This window comes from Guillardia theta (genome assembly GCF_000315625.1).
Source record: "Guillardia theta CCMP2712 unplaced genomic scaffold GUITHscaffold_252, whole genome shotgun sequence".
Classification (NCBI taxonomy): domain Eukaryota; class Cryptophyceae; order Pyrenomonadales; family Geminigeraceae; genus Guillardia; species Guillardia theta.
The window spans coordinates 1-16,407 of record NW_005434424.1 but is presented as its reverse complement, the minus strand read 5'-3'; the positions used below and the strand labels follow the sequence as shown (position 1 = coordinate 16,407).

The 16,407-nt window shown below is 53.3% G+C and overlaps 6 protein-coding genes across 6 annotated transcripts; 3 read left to right on the top strand and 3 right to left on the bottom strand.

The window, feature by feature from the left end:
* Positions 1 to 1,959: 1,959 nt before the first annotated feature.
* Positions 1,960 to 2,838, top strand: GUITHDRAFT_148875 (hypothetical protein; the record flags this gene model as incomplete). Its single annotated transcript, XM_005818985.1, has 1 exon — positions 1,960 to 2,838. The coding sequence occupies one exon, from the start codon at positions 1,960 to 1,962 to the stop codon at positions 2,836 to 2,838; it is 879 nt and encodes a 292-aa protein (XP_005819042.1).
* Positions 2,839 to 3,403: 565 nt separating this feature from the next.
* GUITHDRAFT_121761 (hypothetical protein) lies at positions 3,404 to 4,605 on the bottom strand (the record flags this gene model as incomplete). Its single annotated transcript, XM_005818984.1, has 9 exons — positions 3,404 to 3,427; positions 3,475 to 3,511; positions 3,565 to 3,674; positions 3,988 to 4,048; positions 4,109 to 4,183; positions 4,232 to 4,282; positions 4,327 to 4,361; positions 4,412 to 4,449; positions 4,518 to 4,605. The coding sequence occupies 9 exons, from the start codon at positions 4,603 to 4,605 to the stop codon at positions 3,404 to 3,406; spliced, it is 519 nt and encodes a 172-aa protein (XP_005819041.1).
* Positions 4,606 to 5,169: 564 nt separating this feature from the next.
* Positions 5,170 to 6,658, bottom strand: GUITHDRAFT_121760 (hypothetical protein; the record flags this gene model as incomplete). Its single annotated transcript, XM_005818983.1, has 6 exons — positions 5,170 to 5,399; positions 5,446 to 5,878; positions 5,920 to 6,140; positions 6,189 to 6,386; positions 6,447 to 6,556; positions 6,606 to 6,658. 6 exons carry the CDS (start codon positions 6,656 to 6,658, stop codon positions 5,170 to 5,172), a joined length of 1,245 nt encoding a protein of 414 aa, XP_005819040.1.
* Positions 6,659 to 7,884: 1,226 nt separating this feature from the next.
* GUITHDRAFT_121759 (hypothetical protein) lies at positions 7,885 to 9,101 on the top strand (the record flags this gene model as incomplete). Its single annotated transcript, XM_005818982.1, has 8 exons — positions 7,885 to 8,070; positions 8,121 to 8,192; positions 8,240 to 8,314; positions 8,366 to 8,424; positions 8,478 to 8,653; positions 8,808 to 8,866; positions 8,924 to 8,983; positions 9,033 to 9,101. 8 exons carry the CDS (start codon positions 7,885 to 7,887, stop codon positions 9,099 to 9,101), a joined length of 756 nt encoding a protein of 251 aa, XP_005819039.1.
* Positions 9,102 to 9,213: 112 nt separating this feature from the next.
* GUITHDRAFT_156425 (hypothetical protein) lies at positions 9,214 to 9,670 on the bottom strand. The gene has a single exon (XM_005818981.1). The coding sequence runs from the start codon at positions 9,618 to 9,620 to the stop codon at positions 9,291 to 9,293; it is 330 nt and encodes a 109-aa protein (XP_005819038.1). The 5' UTR covers positions 9,621 to 9,670; the 3' UTR covers positions 9,214 to 9,290.
* A 1,549-nt stretch (positions 9,671 to 11,219) lies between these two features.
* Positions 11,220 to 15,608, top strand: GUITHDRAFT_121757 (hypothetical protein; the record flags this gene model as incomplete). Its single annotated transcript, XM_005818980.1, has 17 exons — positions 11,220 to 11,707; positions 11,765 to 11,803; positions 11,850 to 11,967; positions 12,018 to 12,128; positions 12,178 to 12,285; positions 12,333 to 12,459; positions 12,513 to 12,772; positions 12,934 to 13,195; positions 13,364 to 13,409; positions 13,453 to 13,567; positions 13,683 to 13,851; positions 14,022 to 14,142; positions 14,197 to 14,235; positions 14,447 to 14,579; positions 14,774 to 14,890; positions 15,127 to 15,188; positions 15,428 to 15,608. The coding sequence occupies 17 exons, from the start codon at positions 11,220 to 11,222 to the stop codon at positions 15,606 to 15,608; spliced, it is 2,496 nt and encodes an 831-aa protein (XP_005819037.1).
* Positions 15,609 to 16,407: the final 799 nt, after the last annotated feature.

Genomic DNA, 16,407 nt, shown 5'->3' with positions numbered 1-16,407 from the left:
GGGTCCAGGTGGGTACTTATGATGGCTCCCCCGATGCATGATTAACTTTGAGAGGGAGGTGGGGGTAGTATGAGATGTCTCTTGAGCCCCGTCCGTTCCCAGTCAAACCCTTGTCGAGAGCATGGTGGGGTACTTCAGTAGTGCTGTTCGTACTTGTGGTGGGGTGGTCCGCTCCAATATATATACACGGGGAGAGGAGCGGATCGGGAAGGGTGGCGAGCAAAGGAATCAGGATGGTATGCAAGGATCAGGGTAGAGCATGAGAGGCCCAGGCCAGATCCGATCGCATCAACGATGAAGACGGAGTAGACAAGGCTTGTGTTAGAGTCCAGAAGAGGCTGTTTGAAGACTCTCTTGAGTGAGGAGTGGAAGGTGACTTGAAGCTTTGCATAGTGACAGAGCAAATACTGATCATGCCGTGTTTTGTACCTTAAGCTCGGAATGACTCTTTGCCTTAGATGTTCGCTGACATTCGTGCCTTCTCCGATTTGCGTCAAGCTCAGGCCCTTCGCTTCTCCTCCTTGACAGAGACGATTCCAGACGTCTTGCTCACCTGCCATTCAAATGCTGAGACTGGTACGGTCACGTGCGAAGGAGGGTTCGTTGTGCCACCGCCTCCACAAACCGTCGCTCCTGAAAGCGAGCTGCACTCTGTCAGTTCTAGCTAAGATGAGTCTTGTATGGAACGAGGACATGCAGTGTCTCTCTCACAGATTGATTTCGAGTAAACGTCATTCTGTTTTAGGCTCTGGCGGCCTTGTCATCACTATTCACACTTGATATCACGAGAGATAAGCTCTTGTGTCTTATCTTCTCGCATCATCTCCTGGGGTTGTTTGCGAGTCGAGATCCTCTTGTTTCTCATCCGCATACTTGTTCATCCATTCTTCTTTTTTTTGGGGGGGGGGGGGGACTCCCACAACTACTCGAGATCTGCTTAACTTGACTTCGTCCCCCAAGCTAACAATGACTAGACTGAGCAGACTCGAAGCTGGTTGCAAGATCCAACCATCTGCTTCGAGTCTTTCATTTCAGTGCTGAAGACTTCCCCACATTGAGCTTTTCTTTTGCAGCGATATTTCTATCATGGTCGACTGGGAGAGGAGAAATGGGAAGACTCAGTCTTGTTGCATGAGATGAGATCGAGCTAGAAATGTAGGCAGAGAGAGAAAGTTCAGCTAGATGTATGACAGCAAAAAAATGTGGAAAGCAAGAGAAAATGAGCCGGAAGGGCAAGAACTGATATATCACGGTAGGCTCCTCCTGTCTCTGCTCGATTCTTGGACTTGCTTCTCCTCGACTCTACTTCCAAGTTTCAGCGGCCGGGCCTGGAGGCACCGTCCGGGAAAGGCGGGCCTCCGATCTCCTTTCAAGAGTCTTGTCTTCACCGCCCCAAGCTGTACAAGCTTGAATACCGTAGGGCTCCGATCGAATCGTCTTCGGCTGATGATGGAACGTATGCCAGCCGTGCCAGTCAGATAGCGCCGAGTTAACAAAAACTCTCCTGTAAACCAATACGACTTACGTGTTCGCGAGGCGGCCAATGTAGCGTGTGTGGACGAAGAGGGGGCTTTCCTAGCCGTCTTGCTAAGGTCCTCTCATGTCTGGATGCTTGGGTTTCACATCCTAGCATACAGTCTATCTCTCATGTGCTCCTCAATTCTGGTTTCGTGTGCATTAAACTCGGTCTTGAGCAAAACTGTCTTGTTACAACTAAGGTCGATGTGATATCTGCGTGACTTTGGACTAGTACAAGTCTAACAAACTTGTATTCCGTCAGCTGATCCTCGCTGAACGAATGGTCCCGGCCGCTCAACTCACTGAGTCATCGGAACACTCGGACCGTGGCCGGCACTCAGTGACTGCGGCAAGGCTGGCGATCGCCGGAGTCGCCGGAACAGCTGATGACGGGAATGAGGGGCATGAGGGGGATGAGGGGCATAAGGGGGAAGGATTTCTATGGCGGAGACGAAGAGGCGGAGAGAGGACGAGCTGGGAGCGAGGGAAGAGGAGGAGAGCGGCTCTGCTCAGAGAGGACACAGCAAGACTACAACCAAGAGGAAAAGCAAAGGCCAACAGTCTGCAGGAAAGCCCCCTGCTCTGGGCAACAGGATGGACTGGTACAACAAGGCACTGGAATGTATTCACGCGGCGGACACGGGGGAGCTCGAGGGGATATCCGCGAGGATCGAGGATCTTCAGCGAGCGCTGAAACTTAGGATGGAGAATCATAGCAGTCATCTGCTAGACCAGGATGAGATGCCCTTGGAGGATGTGATCGACATCGACGGCACCGACGAGGTCTCCCTCTTGTCCCAGAGCGGCAACGTCGAGACAGAGGGAGGAGACATAGCCATCACGCTGGTGGAGAGCAATCAGGAGCAGTTCTCCAACCCAGATTACAATCAAACGATAAGGAGCGTGACAGCGAGCTTTGAGATCGGATCAGGGAAGATGCCGTTCTCCATAGAGTTCAACGTCCTCTACTCGGAAGGGGTGGAAATCCCGTCGATCAACGCCTTGTTCTTCAATCTCAACACAGCAGAATTCGAGAGCATCTTCGGCCTACAGGATGGAGAGTGCTCGAAGCCGAGCGAGGAGCAGCTCGACGTTTTGTTCGCATCCTCCGGGATCGAACCTCTTCGCTCGCGTTCGAAGAGGGCGGGAGGAGTTGATGCCACGTCGCTGCCGGCCAAGATGTTCTTGTTTGCGGACATCTTCGATAAGCTCGTCAGCCTCGTCAGCACGGCCGAGGGCCCCATAGATGACGTGGGCATCTCTTTGGGGGTTGCGTCGGGCGACATCTACGAGTGGCTGGAGCTGGGGGGGCAGAGGTAGAAATCAAGGCCGCGCGAAGACGTCGGGCAAGCGTGGGAGGGGAGAAGCAGATGCGAGCCGATGTTTGTTGTAAGAATATACAGTTGTTATTCGCATGCGCATATCTTGCGTGCCTGTACAGCTCAATGTTCTTGTGGGACTAGTTGCATCGGCTGCCACAGCACGACGGTAACAGAATGGATAGCAAATTGCGCCATGGACAGGTGAGAGCTGACGCGAAGGGCAGAGTCCGGGCAGGTCTCGTTGCAGAGCTTCACGTGAGGTGAAGTTTGTATCGATGGCTCAGGACAATCTGCCACAGGCTGTAGGACGAGGCTGATACCATCACCTAGCAGCCAGTCACATGGATCTGATAGGGGAGGGGACGGGGGAGGGAGAGGGGGGGAGAGGGGGAGGGGAGGGGAAGAGTGAGAGAGGAAGGGGGAGGGGGGGCGAGGAAAAGGGGAGAGGAAAGATCGATCGACGCACATGCCATCCCGTGTGGTAACATCGCAGGTAGTCATGCTCGTCATCCAACCTAAGTGAAGTGCATCAGGGAGGGAGGGTAAGCCGAGGCCCGTCGGAGTTACCCGTTGACGAAGAAGACAAACTGCAGTCTTAGTCAGCATCCGCATCCCCCTACCTCCCTCCTCTCACCGCAACCCCCATCAGGCCCCATCCTAGGTAGAAGTTCCTGCTCGCCGCAGGTCACAACGCCACACACGCCCGCCCGCTCTCAACTCGCACCTCCAATCATAGTCTGGTTTCTTCCGTGCCAGGATGTACCTCAGGAATGGAAAGCATGCGGCGATTAGGATCGGCACCAGAGTGTTCTTGAGCTCCCAAGGACCGCTCTCCTGAGCATGCCATGACGACCAGGAGGAGGAGGAGGAGGAGGACTAAGAGGAGGAGGAGGACTAAGAGGAGGAGGATCAAGAGGAGGAGGAGGAGGAGGAGGAGGAGGAGGATCAAGAGGAGGAGGAGGATCAAGAGGAGGAGGAGGAGGAGGAGGATCAAGGGGAGGAGGAGGAGGAGGAGGATCAAGTGGAGGAGGAGGAGGAGGAGGATCAAGTGGAGGAGGAGGAGGAGGAGGAGGAGGAGGAGGAGGAGGAGGAGGAGGAGGAGGAGGAGGAGGAGGAGGAGGAGGAAGGGAACAGGTGCACAGCTCACTTGCAAAATCAGTGTGAGCCCCAGCATGAAGTACTTGAGGTACTCGCCGTGCCATTCCTCCCTGCCTGCCTGTCACTACGAGAAGCATGCACGCACAAGGCAGGAAACGGAAATCTCCGACCGGAAATCTGACAAGTAGACGAAGAGGTTGACGAAGCACATGATGGCCGCCACGTTGTCCAGCCGGTGCCACTGCCTGCAGGAGGGTCCATCACAAAGGTTGAGCTGCCATGGCACAAGGCACCCGTCGTTCATGTTAAGGACTCTGATACCCAGAGGTTCGCAGAAGTGATAGCTGCAAGGACGGTAAAAGGAGAGCAGGTGCAGGAGAGAAATTACAGGCTGGAAGAGATGAGGCCGAAGATCGCAAACATCTACCAGCACATAGCATGGAAGTGTCAGACGCATCCGCCTGCTCCCTCACTACACGGAATTCCATGGTACCGTCTCGAAGCGGAGGCCCTGCGAAACAGGATTGCTCAAGGGAGCTGAAGAGGAAGAAGACTGAGAGGATCTGGCGGGTACCTGACGATGCGCTATCCTGATGGCGGGAAGGACGAGAAAGTTGGACAAGGAGTTGAGAATGGCTGTGGTCCAAAGCTCCCACACCTTCCTCATGCCTTGAGCCCTATGCGGGGAGGAGCAGGAGGAGCAGGAGCAGGAGCAGGAGGAGGGGGAGGGGGAGGAGCAGGGGCAGGTGCAGGAGGAGCGGCAGGGGCAGGGGGAGGAGCGGAGCAGGAGCAGGGGGAAGAGGAGCGGCAGGTCATCTGTTACCTCGCATGCTCGTGCTCCTGACCCGCACTTGTGCCCCATGTCCTCCTGTCCTCCTCGCCTATCTCACCCTCGTTGCCATCCTCCTCCCCCCCGGAATCCCTCCCCCTTTTCCCCTTCGACTCCCTGACCCCCACCCCCTGTGATTTTTCTATTACGGCTCTAAGACCAAAAGGACATGCTAGGAGGATCGAGTTTGTGGGTGGGGCCGCATAGGGATTAGGGGAGAGCTGCTGAGGAGGTAGCAGCGGATCTTCCAGGCATCCCAGCTGACGATCCACCTGCAGCAGACCAAGTGAGGGACGTCCGACAGAGCGTCGCTCAAGGCTGTGGGCGATTCATGAGGTTGCAAGGCTGTTCTTGATCGACTTGCTGGTCTTACACGTCCAGCCCCCCCCCGCCCCCCCCTCCCTACGCGCTCTCGATCCTATCCTCAAGGAGCTGCATCATCGCTCGCTCTCGTTCCGGGCTCGTCCCCTTGTCATGCTCTTCAGGCCTCCTCGATCCCTCCAACAGCGCAGTGGACTCAAGCTCCCCCTGCACTACCTTGACGTACTCGCCAATGAGCTCCTCCACCTCCTTCTCCTTTCCCTCCAACACGGCAGCACAGCTTTCAATCTTCCTCATCGCCGATTCGCTTCCTGCCAGCACAGCTCAGCCCCAGTCACTTCAACCAGGTCGACCTACCGATCGGCAGGTCACACTTGCCCTTCTGCAGGAACCATCGCATAGTCGCCCGCCCGCAGACCAGCGCATCGCTCCATCTCTGCATGACGTTGTGGACATGGAGGAGGTCGTCTCCTCGCTCCTCCACCTCCAGGATCTCTCGGAATCTTTCAGGGAGCCTGAGGAACAACAGCTTCGCTATCTCATCCACCCCAGCCGCGTTCAAGTCTGCCTGCTGCAAGCAACATCGGTGCAAGCAGTCCAACACCTCCCACAAATGAACTTCCACGAGCCCGAAGGAGGCGGAGAGCTTGTTCGATTCGACGCACTCCAGCAGGAGGGACGAGAGGACGTATGAAACCATGCTCAAGGACAGTCGCCCGTCGGTGAGACGGAGCAGCGCCAATGCCAGCAAGCTTTGAGTAGCCCGCACGGACTCGTCATCGTTGCGCTCCTGCAACCCCGTCATAACAGACGACGCATTCCGTTTCAAACCTCATGTCTGCTGATGTATGTTCCCTTCCGATACACCTCCCACAAGATGCTCTGCACCTTGCCTTGAAGGAGACGTTCTCTCCCTCCGTCTGCCCTTGCCAGCCTGCTGATGCACCACAGCAGCACGAGATGCTCAGCGGGATCGAAGGAGGACTGCCATCCTTGGCATCTCCGCAGAATGAAGGAGATGGAGCAATCAAGTTTCCATGCGGCGTTTGATTCTGTCAGGGCAGGATCAGCACGTCTGTTGTCAGCTCGCACACAATCACCGCAGTGCAGTATGACGTCAGCTAGCAGCGAGCCCCAGATTTGTTTTTCTTCCCTCACAAAGCTGTCCAGGCTGTCTCGCATGATGACGTCAAAGTTTGCAGCGTGTGCCAGTCTCATCGCAGCCTTGTGATCTCCTCTCCTCATCAGAAGCCGCAGGGTGTTGCCCACAAATACCCTCGTTTGTACAGAGCACTCACCTTGGTATAATAGTCACTGCTGGAAGAATCGAGTTTCTTCCTATCACCATCACGACTTACCAGATGACGCAAAAAACATCTCGAAGGTGTTAGGAAGGTTTCTGACGACTGCAAGGAACGACTCATCACCTCGGACGGTCATGAATGCCAGAATCGCACTTGAAAGCTCCCTGCATTGCACCAACATGCTGTGATCTTTTGAAGCATTGCAACCCATACACTCTTGAACAGTGCAGTACAGCATTGCTTCCAGGATCAATTCGATGCGGCATCTGTTAGCTTTGAGGACCTCAAAAATTTCAGAGAGTCCATGAAAAAGTTGTTCATGGTTTCCGTACAATCTGATGCGATACAGGCGGTTGATATGGTCGATAGTTACAGTCATTTGCAACACAGCGGAGCTTTAACAGTTATGATTTTGGTTTTTCTTGCAAAGACTGCTAATGTGCATTACCGGTGTCTATCCGTTTCCTGCCCCGTTCCCCAAGAGCCTTTACAGCAAAAAAGTACGAAGATGGCACATTGAAGTTTGAGTGGAATTCTGTAAATCTTATGATGTGAAACTGCTATCATGTTCTGCATAACCCGTCAAGCAAGCTCTGCTTTCATGTCTTTGCAACTTTCCTTCTTCAACCTCATCCGCCTGCTCCTCTCCTCTCCCCTCCCCTCCCTCCCTCCCTCCATGTCCCATTTGACCGACCGACGAGCTACGGGGACTCTCCCAAAGTGCACATGCGGGGTAGGGTGATGGATCGGAGGTGGGTAGTGACTGTATTGTTGTGGGGTACTTACAGTTCGAAGAGGGGGTCACAACAGAGTTTGTGGGGTGGGGGTGGGCCAAACAACGGTAGGAGCGAGTTCCGACAGGAGTAGAAGAGAGATGGAGGGGAGGGCGAGGGGGAGAGGCTGTGTGAGGTGTTGGAGGTAGATGAAACGATCAGATGTGTTGGATCAACTTACATCGTTTTATTGTATCTTTTCTTTCAGCTGAGCAGACACGATTGCTGTGTCAGAAATTTAATTTAAAAGACAAGTGAAGGAGGGAGGCAGCTGAGACATCACATAGACAGGATGTGACGATTTGCTGATATCACAAGTACTCTCTACTTTTTCAAGCAACCAATAGACCTGATCTCGAAGGCCTCTTCTCCTGAGTGACTGCCAGGATATGCCGTGAAGAACCTGCTGCTCAAGCTGTGATAGGAGTTGAGCGGTGATGAGAAGAGGTTGTCACTTTTAGAGCCTTCCCATGTATGATCGTATCTCAACAGCGAGCTCTGCGAGCATTGATTCTGAAAACACGCCCAAGAGAAGGGATTTCTTCCCTCCAAGGAGCAGAGCGAGTATGTCCGCAGCCTCCTTGCTCAGTGTTGACCTGATGGATGGATCAACAGGAGATGGAAGCATCTCAAGGATCTTACCCTTTGCCAACCTCACCAGGGCAGATTTTGATACGCTCCCACATTTCAGCAAGTTTGCTGCTGGGAAGATACGGTGCATGACTGCAAAGCAACTTGGAACGGGTCGGTTTTGTACGGAGATGCTTCGTTGTCACCTGATTCTATTTCTCGACCGTTCTGCTGCAGTTCTAGAGAACAACGATCTGTCTACAGCCGAGAAATTGTCTTTTACAGTGAAGATTCATTTCGATCTCTGCGGACTAAAGCATTTCAACGACTTCCAGGTGATTTCCACTTCCCACCTCTTGGTCCACCTCAATTGAAGATCTAACAGGACCGCCTTGACCAAATAGCGGAGCAAGACTTCCTACAGCCATTGCTCGAACTCTGTCAGATCCAACATGCTGTATCTCCATGACTGCACGGATTCTACTTGCATTCACATGCTGCCAGTTGAGCTACGTCAGTGTGCGGCTACTCGGACTTTTCACCATGACCAGCAAATCGACCAAAGCGTTGATTGACTTGGTGAGCGCGTTACAAGTCAGATCATCATTGTACAGATTGACGCGCTCTTAGAGTGTGCTGGATATCATGACGACGTGTCTTCGGAGGCAGAATGAGTGGCTGTGCATCAGGTGAGTTGGTGCTGCATGAAATGACTGGGCTCTGGGCTCACAATCACAATGAGATTCATCGTGGAGATCATCTACACAATCTGTCAGAGTGACTTGATCAAGACAAGAGCAGCTCTTGAGCAAATTTCACGGTTAGACGCCTCAATTCTGTTGAGCTTCGCCAATCCATTCCAAGTTGAACTTGATGCTGCGACCGTGATACCATCTGACGACACCTTGCCAGGTTTCGGTTTGGATCAACAATAACAACAGGGATGAACCATTCTTGTCTAGAATACATATTCTGAGAATCTTAGAAACGATGCTGTTGACCAGAAAAGGTAACGGGGTCGTTGTGACATGTATGAGGTTACCACTGGTGCCTGAAGATTTTGCCATGTTAGGTAGGCAGGCGATGATGAAGGCCGGAGCCTTATTCTCCATCCTGGACCTTTTGAGTCAGGTCTGTTTCCCAACTCCTGCAATTGTTCTACTGGAGGAGCTCACACATGACATGCAGCACAAGAGAGGCATGCAGACGTTGACTGTGCAAGAGACTCTTCTTCTTCATAGGCTCAAGGTAAGAGAGTGAACGTCCTCCCTCCTCGTGACATCTCATGTGCGCCCAGAGCACAATGTTGTTTTGGGAAAGTCTGGTGCAGACAAGGCTTGCAGTGGAAACAAACTTCTTGGTGTAGGGTGTTTGCGATGTTGGGTTGCAACCGGGATGTTGGAGAACGGATGGTGCAATTCCGAGGCTATGTCCAATCACAGCGAAAAAAACGAAAACTTCATAATGTAAATCAAACAAGACGATGTAAATTAAATATTTTACGGGACAAGCATCACAAAACTACTCGTCATTCATGGTCGATGAGGCAAGAAGTCTAGAGAATGAGCGCCTCTCCGGTCGCGCTGATCAGATCTTTCTTCGAACTCTCGTCTCCGAGAAGGTACAGCGAGTGGATCAGAGCTTTCAACTGCTTCTCCCTCGGCGGACAACCGTAGATCATTTTCCTTTCCTCCTCGCACATCCAAAGTCCCTGGCTCGGGAGCACTTTGTGGCAAGAGTCATCCTCAGCAGAACAGTGCTTGTGTTTTCCGTTCGAGCCAGCGATGTTGGAGGAAGCAAACCAAGAGCCTGCCGTGAACTCAAGCTCGTCTTCATCCGAGGAGATGTTGTCGATGCCGAGCTGATCGTACGCATCCTGCGCCATCGTGGCCTTGAGCCTCCTCCTGCTCTTGGACCTCGAACAGCAACTGCGGTATCACTCGCTCGCCGCAAGTTCAGTGATATGCTCTTTGTTCCCCATTCCCCCCCCACCCCTTGTATGTCTATCTCACCCTGGACATCGTGAGGGGTATAAGAATTCCGAAACCCCATATAGCATAGTCAGTGTATCTTATATATTTGATCATAAACAAAAACGAGGATCCCTTTACCCTGCAGGTCTTCTGACCCACGGAAGGTCAGTGGAATCTACCACCCACCCTTCTCTGGCTGAACTTTATATGCAAAAACAATTTTTGAAAAGTAAATCATATTTAAAACACGGATATGCCCATGTGACCAACCAATCCTCAGGGATACCATAGAGATTCTCTTTTCAACTACCCTACCCCAAACTACAACCATCATATTCTTAATCACCCGTACAAGATAGTGTCAATTTACCCCACCCTACTGGGTGATTCCTGGAGAAATTCTTCCGCACCCCCTTGGTTGAATAACCTCTTGGGATAAGAGGTTTTCCTCCGGGGCTGAATCGCTTCATCCTCTGTATTTCTACCAAAACACGCCTTATCGTTTCAATTTTCTTCGCGTTCACCCTCTTCGCCCGTAACTTGAATGTAGAAATATTTTTAGCCAAGTAAATGTGTTTTAGAGTCCGACTTCTTGTTATAATATGTTGTAACTGTGATGTTATGTTTACCACTGTATCTGGATGTCCAGGTGTTGCACAGTCCATGTATTGTAAGTACCCCTATATGACTAGTGAAAAGACTACATAATCCCACTGGGGTCCTCACACAAAATTCAACGCACACACATACGTAAAGGGTAAACCTCTCGGCCTCTGAGTCCGTGTCCTCAGGGGTGGTGTCGCTGACTTGTTCCGAAATCCCATAGAGACACCGGGGTTCGACTCCGGCTTACACCCCAGATGAATTTTACAGCTCTCAGTCTAGATCCCGCCATAAGGCAGTCGGAACGTTCGCGCAACAAGGCGGGCGGAGTCTCTCCCCGGCTCCGGCGGGTTCCGACAGGCTCAGGCCCGGCCGGCCCCCGACTTTACTCAGCGCAAGTACCGGGGGGACTCCTCACTCCGGGCCGGTCACCTGTGAGTAGTAAAGTAACTTAACTTTGAGTAAACCTTAAAGTAAAGCAAGGTCTCGTGAGCCCTGAGCCTCGGTGACTCGCCCGGGGGCCTGGTGGTCCGGGAACCGGCCGGGCTCGTACCGCCGGTCCGATCCGGGCCCGGCCCGAACTGGGCCCAAGTGAAGAAAGTCCTCGTACTGATTTTTAACTTAACTTTGAGTAAAGGCTGGGAAGAAAGTTGTGCAGTATGAGGGTCAAGATGCGCCCTTGATGGTTCACACGGGGAGGAGAGGAGGGAGATGGAGGGATAGCGCGCAGAGACAGATGAGGATGGAGGAAAAGACAGCCCCTCTATGAAGTTCGATGAGTTCTCCTCTAAACAGCCCCATGGATGGGGGACATGAAGTGCACCAACGAAGGCAGCCAAGGAATCGTCTTGTACAGGTGGACAGGACGGGAGGGGAAGGCGATGCATTGATGTAAGAGAGGCAGGGTGATGCCTAGAACCACTCGTATCGAGATCATCTTGTTTGCAGCTCTCTGCTTCTTCCTACCATCGATCCCCTCCACAACAGTCCAAGGAGGCGATTTGGCGAGCAGGAAAGCATGCGTCAACAAGTTCCTGCCTTTGCTCCGACAACGAGTTCTGTACATACAGTATCAGAGGTTGATTCGGATCAGCGGAGGCTCTGACGACATGTCGGAGTTTGAGCAGCTCAGGTCAGCAGAGGACAAAATGGATGATGTCGAAAGCGTGGAGGAGAGCATGCCTCCACGAGAGAGCATCCCCTCCGAGCAGGAGACAACTCCCAGTGAGGACGAGCAGGAAGAGCAGAAGCCTCTTGAGGAGGAAGACATGGAATTGGATCATGATAGCCTGTCTGAGCATGAACAAGAGGACTCGGAAGTGGTCTTGAAGCGAAAGCTCGATGAGCTCGTCACGATGACAGACAAGGATATTTTCGACAAGTTTTACGATCGAAGGTGAGTTGCAGACGTGTCTTGATGCCAACACCATTGATCGGATGTCGCTGCGAGCAGCAAATCCCAGCAAGCTAAAAGACCCAATGAAAAGCAGAGGTGCAATGTTGGTTCTTGGTGTGGAAATGTTTGACGCAGCGAGCAGGAGCATGGCGGAAGCTAAGTTTCGAGCAGACGACTTCGACAACCATGTTCAAGTTGTTGACAACAAGATTGTCATTGGCCAGAGAAGAAAGGCTGTGAATCAGCGGGAAGAGAAGCAGGTGGTGTAGTGAAACATAACCCTGAGTTTCTTGCTCAACACACAATGCAGAGGCGCGAATTACGGCTCTTTGACATGTTGGTCCAAAATGCCACATGGGCAGAAGCAGCTACAAGAGCATACAGGTTCCATCATTATGAAGATTTCGACATCACAAAACCCGTACGCCTCTTACCAAGGGAGCTTTTCACTCTGTCTGACCCTCGTAAAGGTTTCCTTCAATGCCGATCAAGAGTTCATCAAGAACTGGGCAGGGGCTGTACGAGGGGCTGTAGCGCTGAGGAAAGGAATCTGCTTGCCGTCCTTTCCCGTTCCCAAGGTGAAACCTGCAGAGCTATCGCACATAGCGAGCATGACACTCGTTAGCAACCCATCAACGACGTGAGATACCCCGGTGGCTCCTGCATGCCGGATCCGGAGTGCCCTCCTATTACTCATCAAGTCGAGCTGTTTCCCATTTCTCGAATTCCCATGGATGAGCTTGTAGGCAGAGGTGAGGTTGCTCGTCGTTCCGTGGGGTACTGACGTCATGGTGATGGGGGCCAGTGGGCGGCAGCGTACCGAGCTCGAGGAGGAAGACCTGCCTGCCGTTCCCCCTCGACCATCCTGCCAACTCTTCGATCAGAGAGCGATACTACAAGCCGGTCAGGGCGACGAGAGACATGACAAGGGGGAAGAAGAAAGAGATGATGCAAGGAGCCACGTACACGCGGGAGTTCATCGAGGCCCAATATCGAAAGGCTGAACAGCGCCGAAGTAGAGACGAGGATTTTGAGCAGCACCTGAAAGTGATGTTCCCCTACCAGGTTATAACCCTCTCAATGACTCTGCCTCCCTTCACTTCCCTCGTCACTTGTTCTCTGTTCTTGTGTCTTGTGCCTTGTTGAGACCTCAAGGAACCCTTCTCGTCTCCTCCCATGGAGAGATATTTCAGTGTTGCACATGTTGATCACTCCGGCTATCACAGGACATCTTACCAGACGGGCTGTTGAATACATCATCATCTCGAACAGAGCAGTATTTCAAACTGCCCCACCACTGGTACCTCGGGTCGGAGAATCGGCGATTTGGGCTGCCCAAGGACAGAGGAGGAGGGATGGAGATGGAGGGGGCAGGAGAGGGGGGGCAGGAAATGCTCGGAGATCCAAAGCGAGGGTTTGGGTCAAGATGGGAGAGAATGGACCTCTTCGACCTCGAAACGCCTCCGCCGCAGACATTCGACCTCGACGGTGATGATGATGATAATGAGGAGGGAGGGGGGAGGAGGAGGAGGAGGAGGAGGAGGAAGAAGAAGAGGATGGCGAAGGAGGAGGGCTTCCAAAGCAACAATTAACTAGACGATGACGATGGCAGTGAGAGATTACCAACGGGTTTGCTGACAACGTATCTGTTTGCAGAGGATCGAGTTGTGCTTGAGGACGGCTCAATAGTCAACAAGCGCACGTGAAGTGAGTCTTTCGTCGTTAGTTGTCTCATCCTCCTGCAGGCGGCTCCGCCAACTTCTCAATGGGACCGTCGTGCCTCTTGACTCGAGCGACGACGTGAAGACCCCCGACGCACGCCCGACTGAACGGGGACAAGTCCTGTTGACGGAAGAGCAAGTGAGGGGAGGGGAGGAGGGGAGGGGAGAGGAGGGGAGGGTGAGGACGAGGAGGGAGGAGAGGGTTTAGGAGGGGAGGGGAGGAGGAGGAGGCATTCTGGTCATTGGCGTTGCAGATGTCAGATCGTTTCGTGTCGATCATGCAAGCGCACAAGGACAAGTTGTACTCTTTGCTCCGACCGCAAGACTACGGGAATGCGACCCAGGGCCAAGAGGTGGTGCAGGACGAAACATCGCCTGTGCCCAAGGACAATGCAGAGGGGGAGGAGGAGGAGGAGGACGCAGGTTTGTAGAGCATCTTGTTTGCACCTCTTCCCTCTGTTGTGCTTGTATTCCTGTCTTCCTGTGTGCTCTCAAATCACTCCTTTGAATTTGAAGCCTCCTGCTCCCTGAACCCACCTCCTCCTCCTTTGCTGCCTCCTCCCCTACTTCCTCGCCCTCACTGTCATCTCCAGCCTTTGTTCGTATTCCAGCTGGGAAGCACGTGGAGGACGAGCAGACCATAAAGCTCATGAAGATGATGTCAAGAGGAGCCAAGGAGGGAAAGGAGCTGAGAATTTCAGCTGGACTCCACAGGTCACTCTGACGCCCTTGGACAAACTTCCAGAGCTTTGACAAGTGTCGACGTAGGTGGCTTGACAAGCTTCGCTTCCAGCCCGGGACCACCCGGTGAGTCACCAAGCCTGCTCAGCTGGGCCCTTGCTCGAAGAAACCCGTGAAGACCTCCCTCCCTCCCCCTCCTCCTTCCCCCCCTCCCTCCCATCTCCTCCCCTCTCCTATCCCTTTCTCTTCCTCCCTCCCCTCCCTCCCTTCTAGTCTTCCTTATGTCACACCAGTGCCTCCTGCCTCTCCTTCACCTGAACTTTATTGTGCCGGGTAGATGGATGAACCCTACAAACGGACAGACTGAGACCATGGCGAATCAGCGATGGCTGCGAATACGCGGAGACGAGCGGGGAGACGTTGCAGTCACGGGGAAGCTTGGAGGGGCATGCTTGTGGGGACAGTGGAAGGTGATGGAGAAGAGGGAAGGAGGATGGAGGGTATTAGGAGCAGGAGCAGGAGCAGGAGCAGGAGCAGGAGCAGGAGCAGGAGCAGGAGCAGGAGCAGGAGCAGGAGCAGGAGCAGGAGCAGGAGCAGGAGCAGGAGCAGGAGCAGGAGGGTCAAACTAGGAGGATCGAGGCAGTGACATGCCGTGCTCCTGCAGGTGTACCATGGGACACGAGGGTGGCTGGAGCGAGTCAGTCTCATCCTCGATACAGACTGCTGCTACAGGCCAACCTTCCAGGTTCAGGGAGGGAACTGGTCAGTCACTGACTGCGAGGTTAGCCCATCCCCTCTTCATGCTCCAGCCTGCGTCTCAAGCTCCTCCTCCTCCTGCTCCTCCGCTTCTGCTCACCTCTTCGACCTCCTCCAGATTCTCATCCGCTCACCAATCAATTCCATCGTCTCCTCCCCTCCTTCCTTATTTCTACTCCCCCTCCCCCCCCCTCCCTTATCTTCCCTCCGTCCTGCCTACTTATGTCTTCTCCTCCCTTCTCTTCTAAGTCGGTTTTGCAGGTTCGAGCAATCCTCACAATCACCATGGTCGTCAGAGATTTTGCTGCTGTCAAGATGAAAGAGTGAGTCTTTTCTCCTCCTCCTCCTCCTCCTCCTTCTCCTCCTCCTTCTCCTCCTTCTCCTCCTTCTCCTCCTTCTCCTCCTTCTCCTCCTTCTCCTCCTCTCCCTTTTCTCCACCGCCCCCTTCCCCTCCCTCCCACCTCTTCCCCTCTCTTCCCTGCCTTCCTTCCCCCCGCTATCACTCTCACCGCCTCCTCCTGCTCTCCCTCCTCTTCCTCCTAACTCTGAGCCTCGACTGCAGTTGCGTCATCGGGGGTTGCGACTTCGGGTGGTTTGTCGCTACGGACGGGGTGGTGGTGAAGGACAGAGCTCGAGTGCGGATGAAGGGAGGGAGAGGAGAGTACGTGGCGGCGCTGGGATGTGTAGCCTCTTCCGACGGGATGAGCGAGGTCACAGTTGAGAAGATGCTAGTTCACAGGTGAGGAGGGGAGGAGCGGGAGGGAGTGGAGGTGGAGGGGGTGAAAGATGGTAGTGAGGTGAAGGGAGGTGTTGCTGGTTTTGGGTCAGAGGATGAAGATCGGAAGGAAGTAGAGGAGGGGGGAGCGAAAGAGGGACGAAGGAGGAGGAGGAGGAGGAGGAGAGCAGTTGGAGGGTAGGAAGAAAAACCAAGGGGACAGAAGGGCGAGGAGGAGCGGCAGAGGCCGAGGAGCTTTAGCAGCAGCAGCAGGGGGAGGTTGGATGGTAACGAGGACAAGGTAGACAGACAAGGATCCAGTAAGAGTGCATGAAAGACTTGATGCCTGGCCGAGGGGTCCTGCCTCCTCGGTTGTTGGGGGATCATGGCTCCGCCTCTGCTCATTTTAGCTGTCAGATGTTATTTCGGGGTGAAGGTGAACGGAGAGGGAATCGTCAAGGTGAAGGACGGGAGGTAGGAGGGAGACGCTGACAGGCCAACAGCTGAGGGACTCGATATTCCGGGACATCAAAATTGCTGCTCTCTTATCTGGGTATGAAGTTTTCCCTCCCCTTCCCCCTTACCTTCCTCCACATTTCTTCGTCCTCCTCTTGCTCATCATCATCTCAATCATCATCATCATCATCATCATCGTTATCATCATCATCATCATCATCGTTATCATCGTCATCATCATCATCATCATCATCATCATCATCATCATCATCATCATCGTCATCATCATCATCATCATCATCATCATCGTCATCATCATCATCATCATCATCATCATCATCTCATCATCATCATCACTCATCATCATCAGC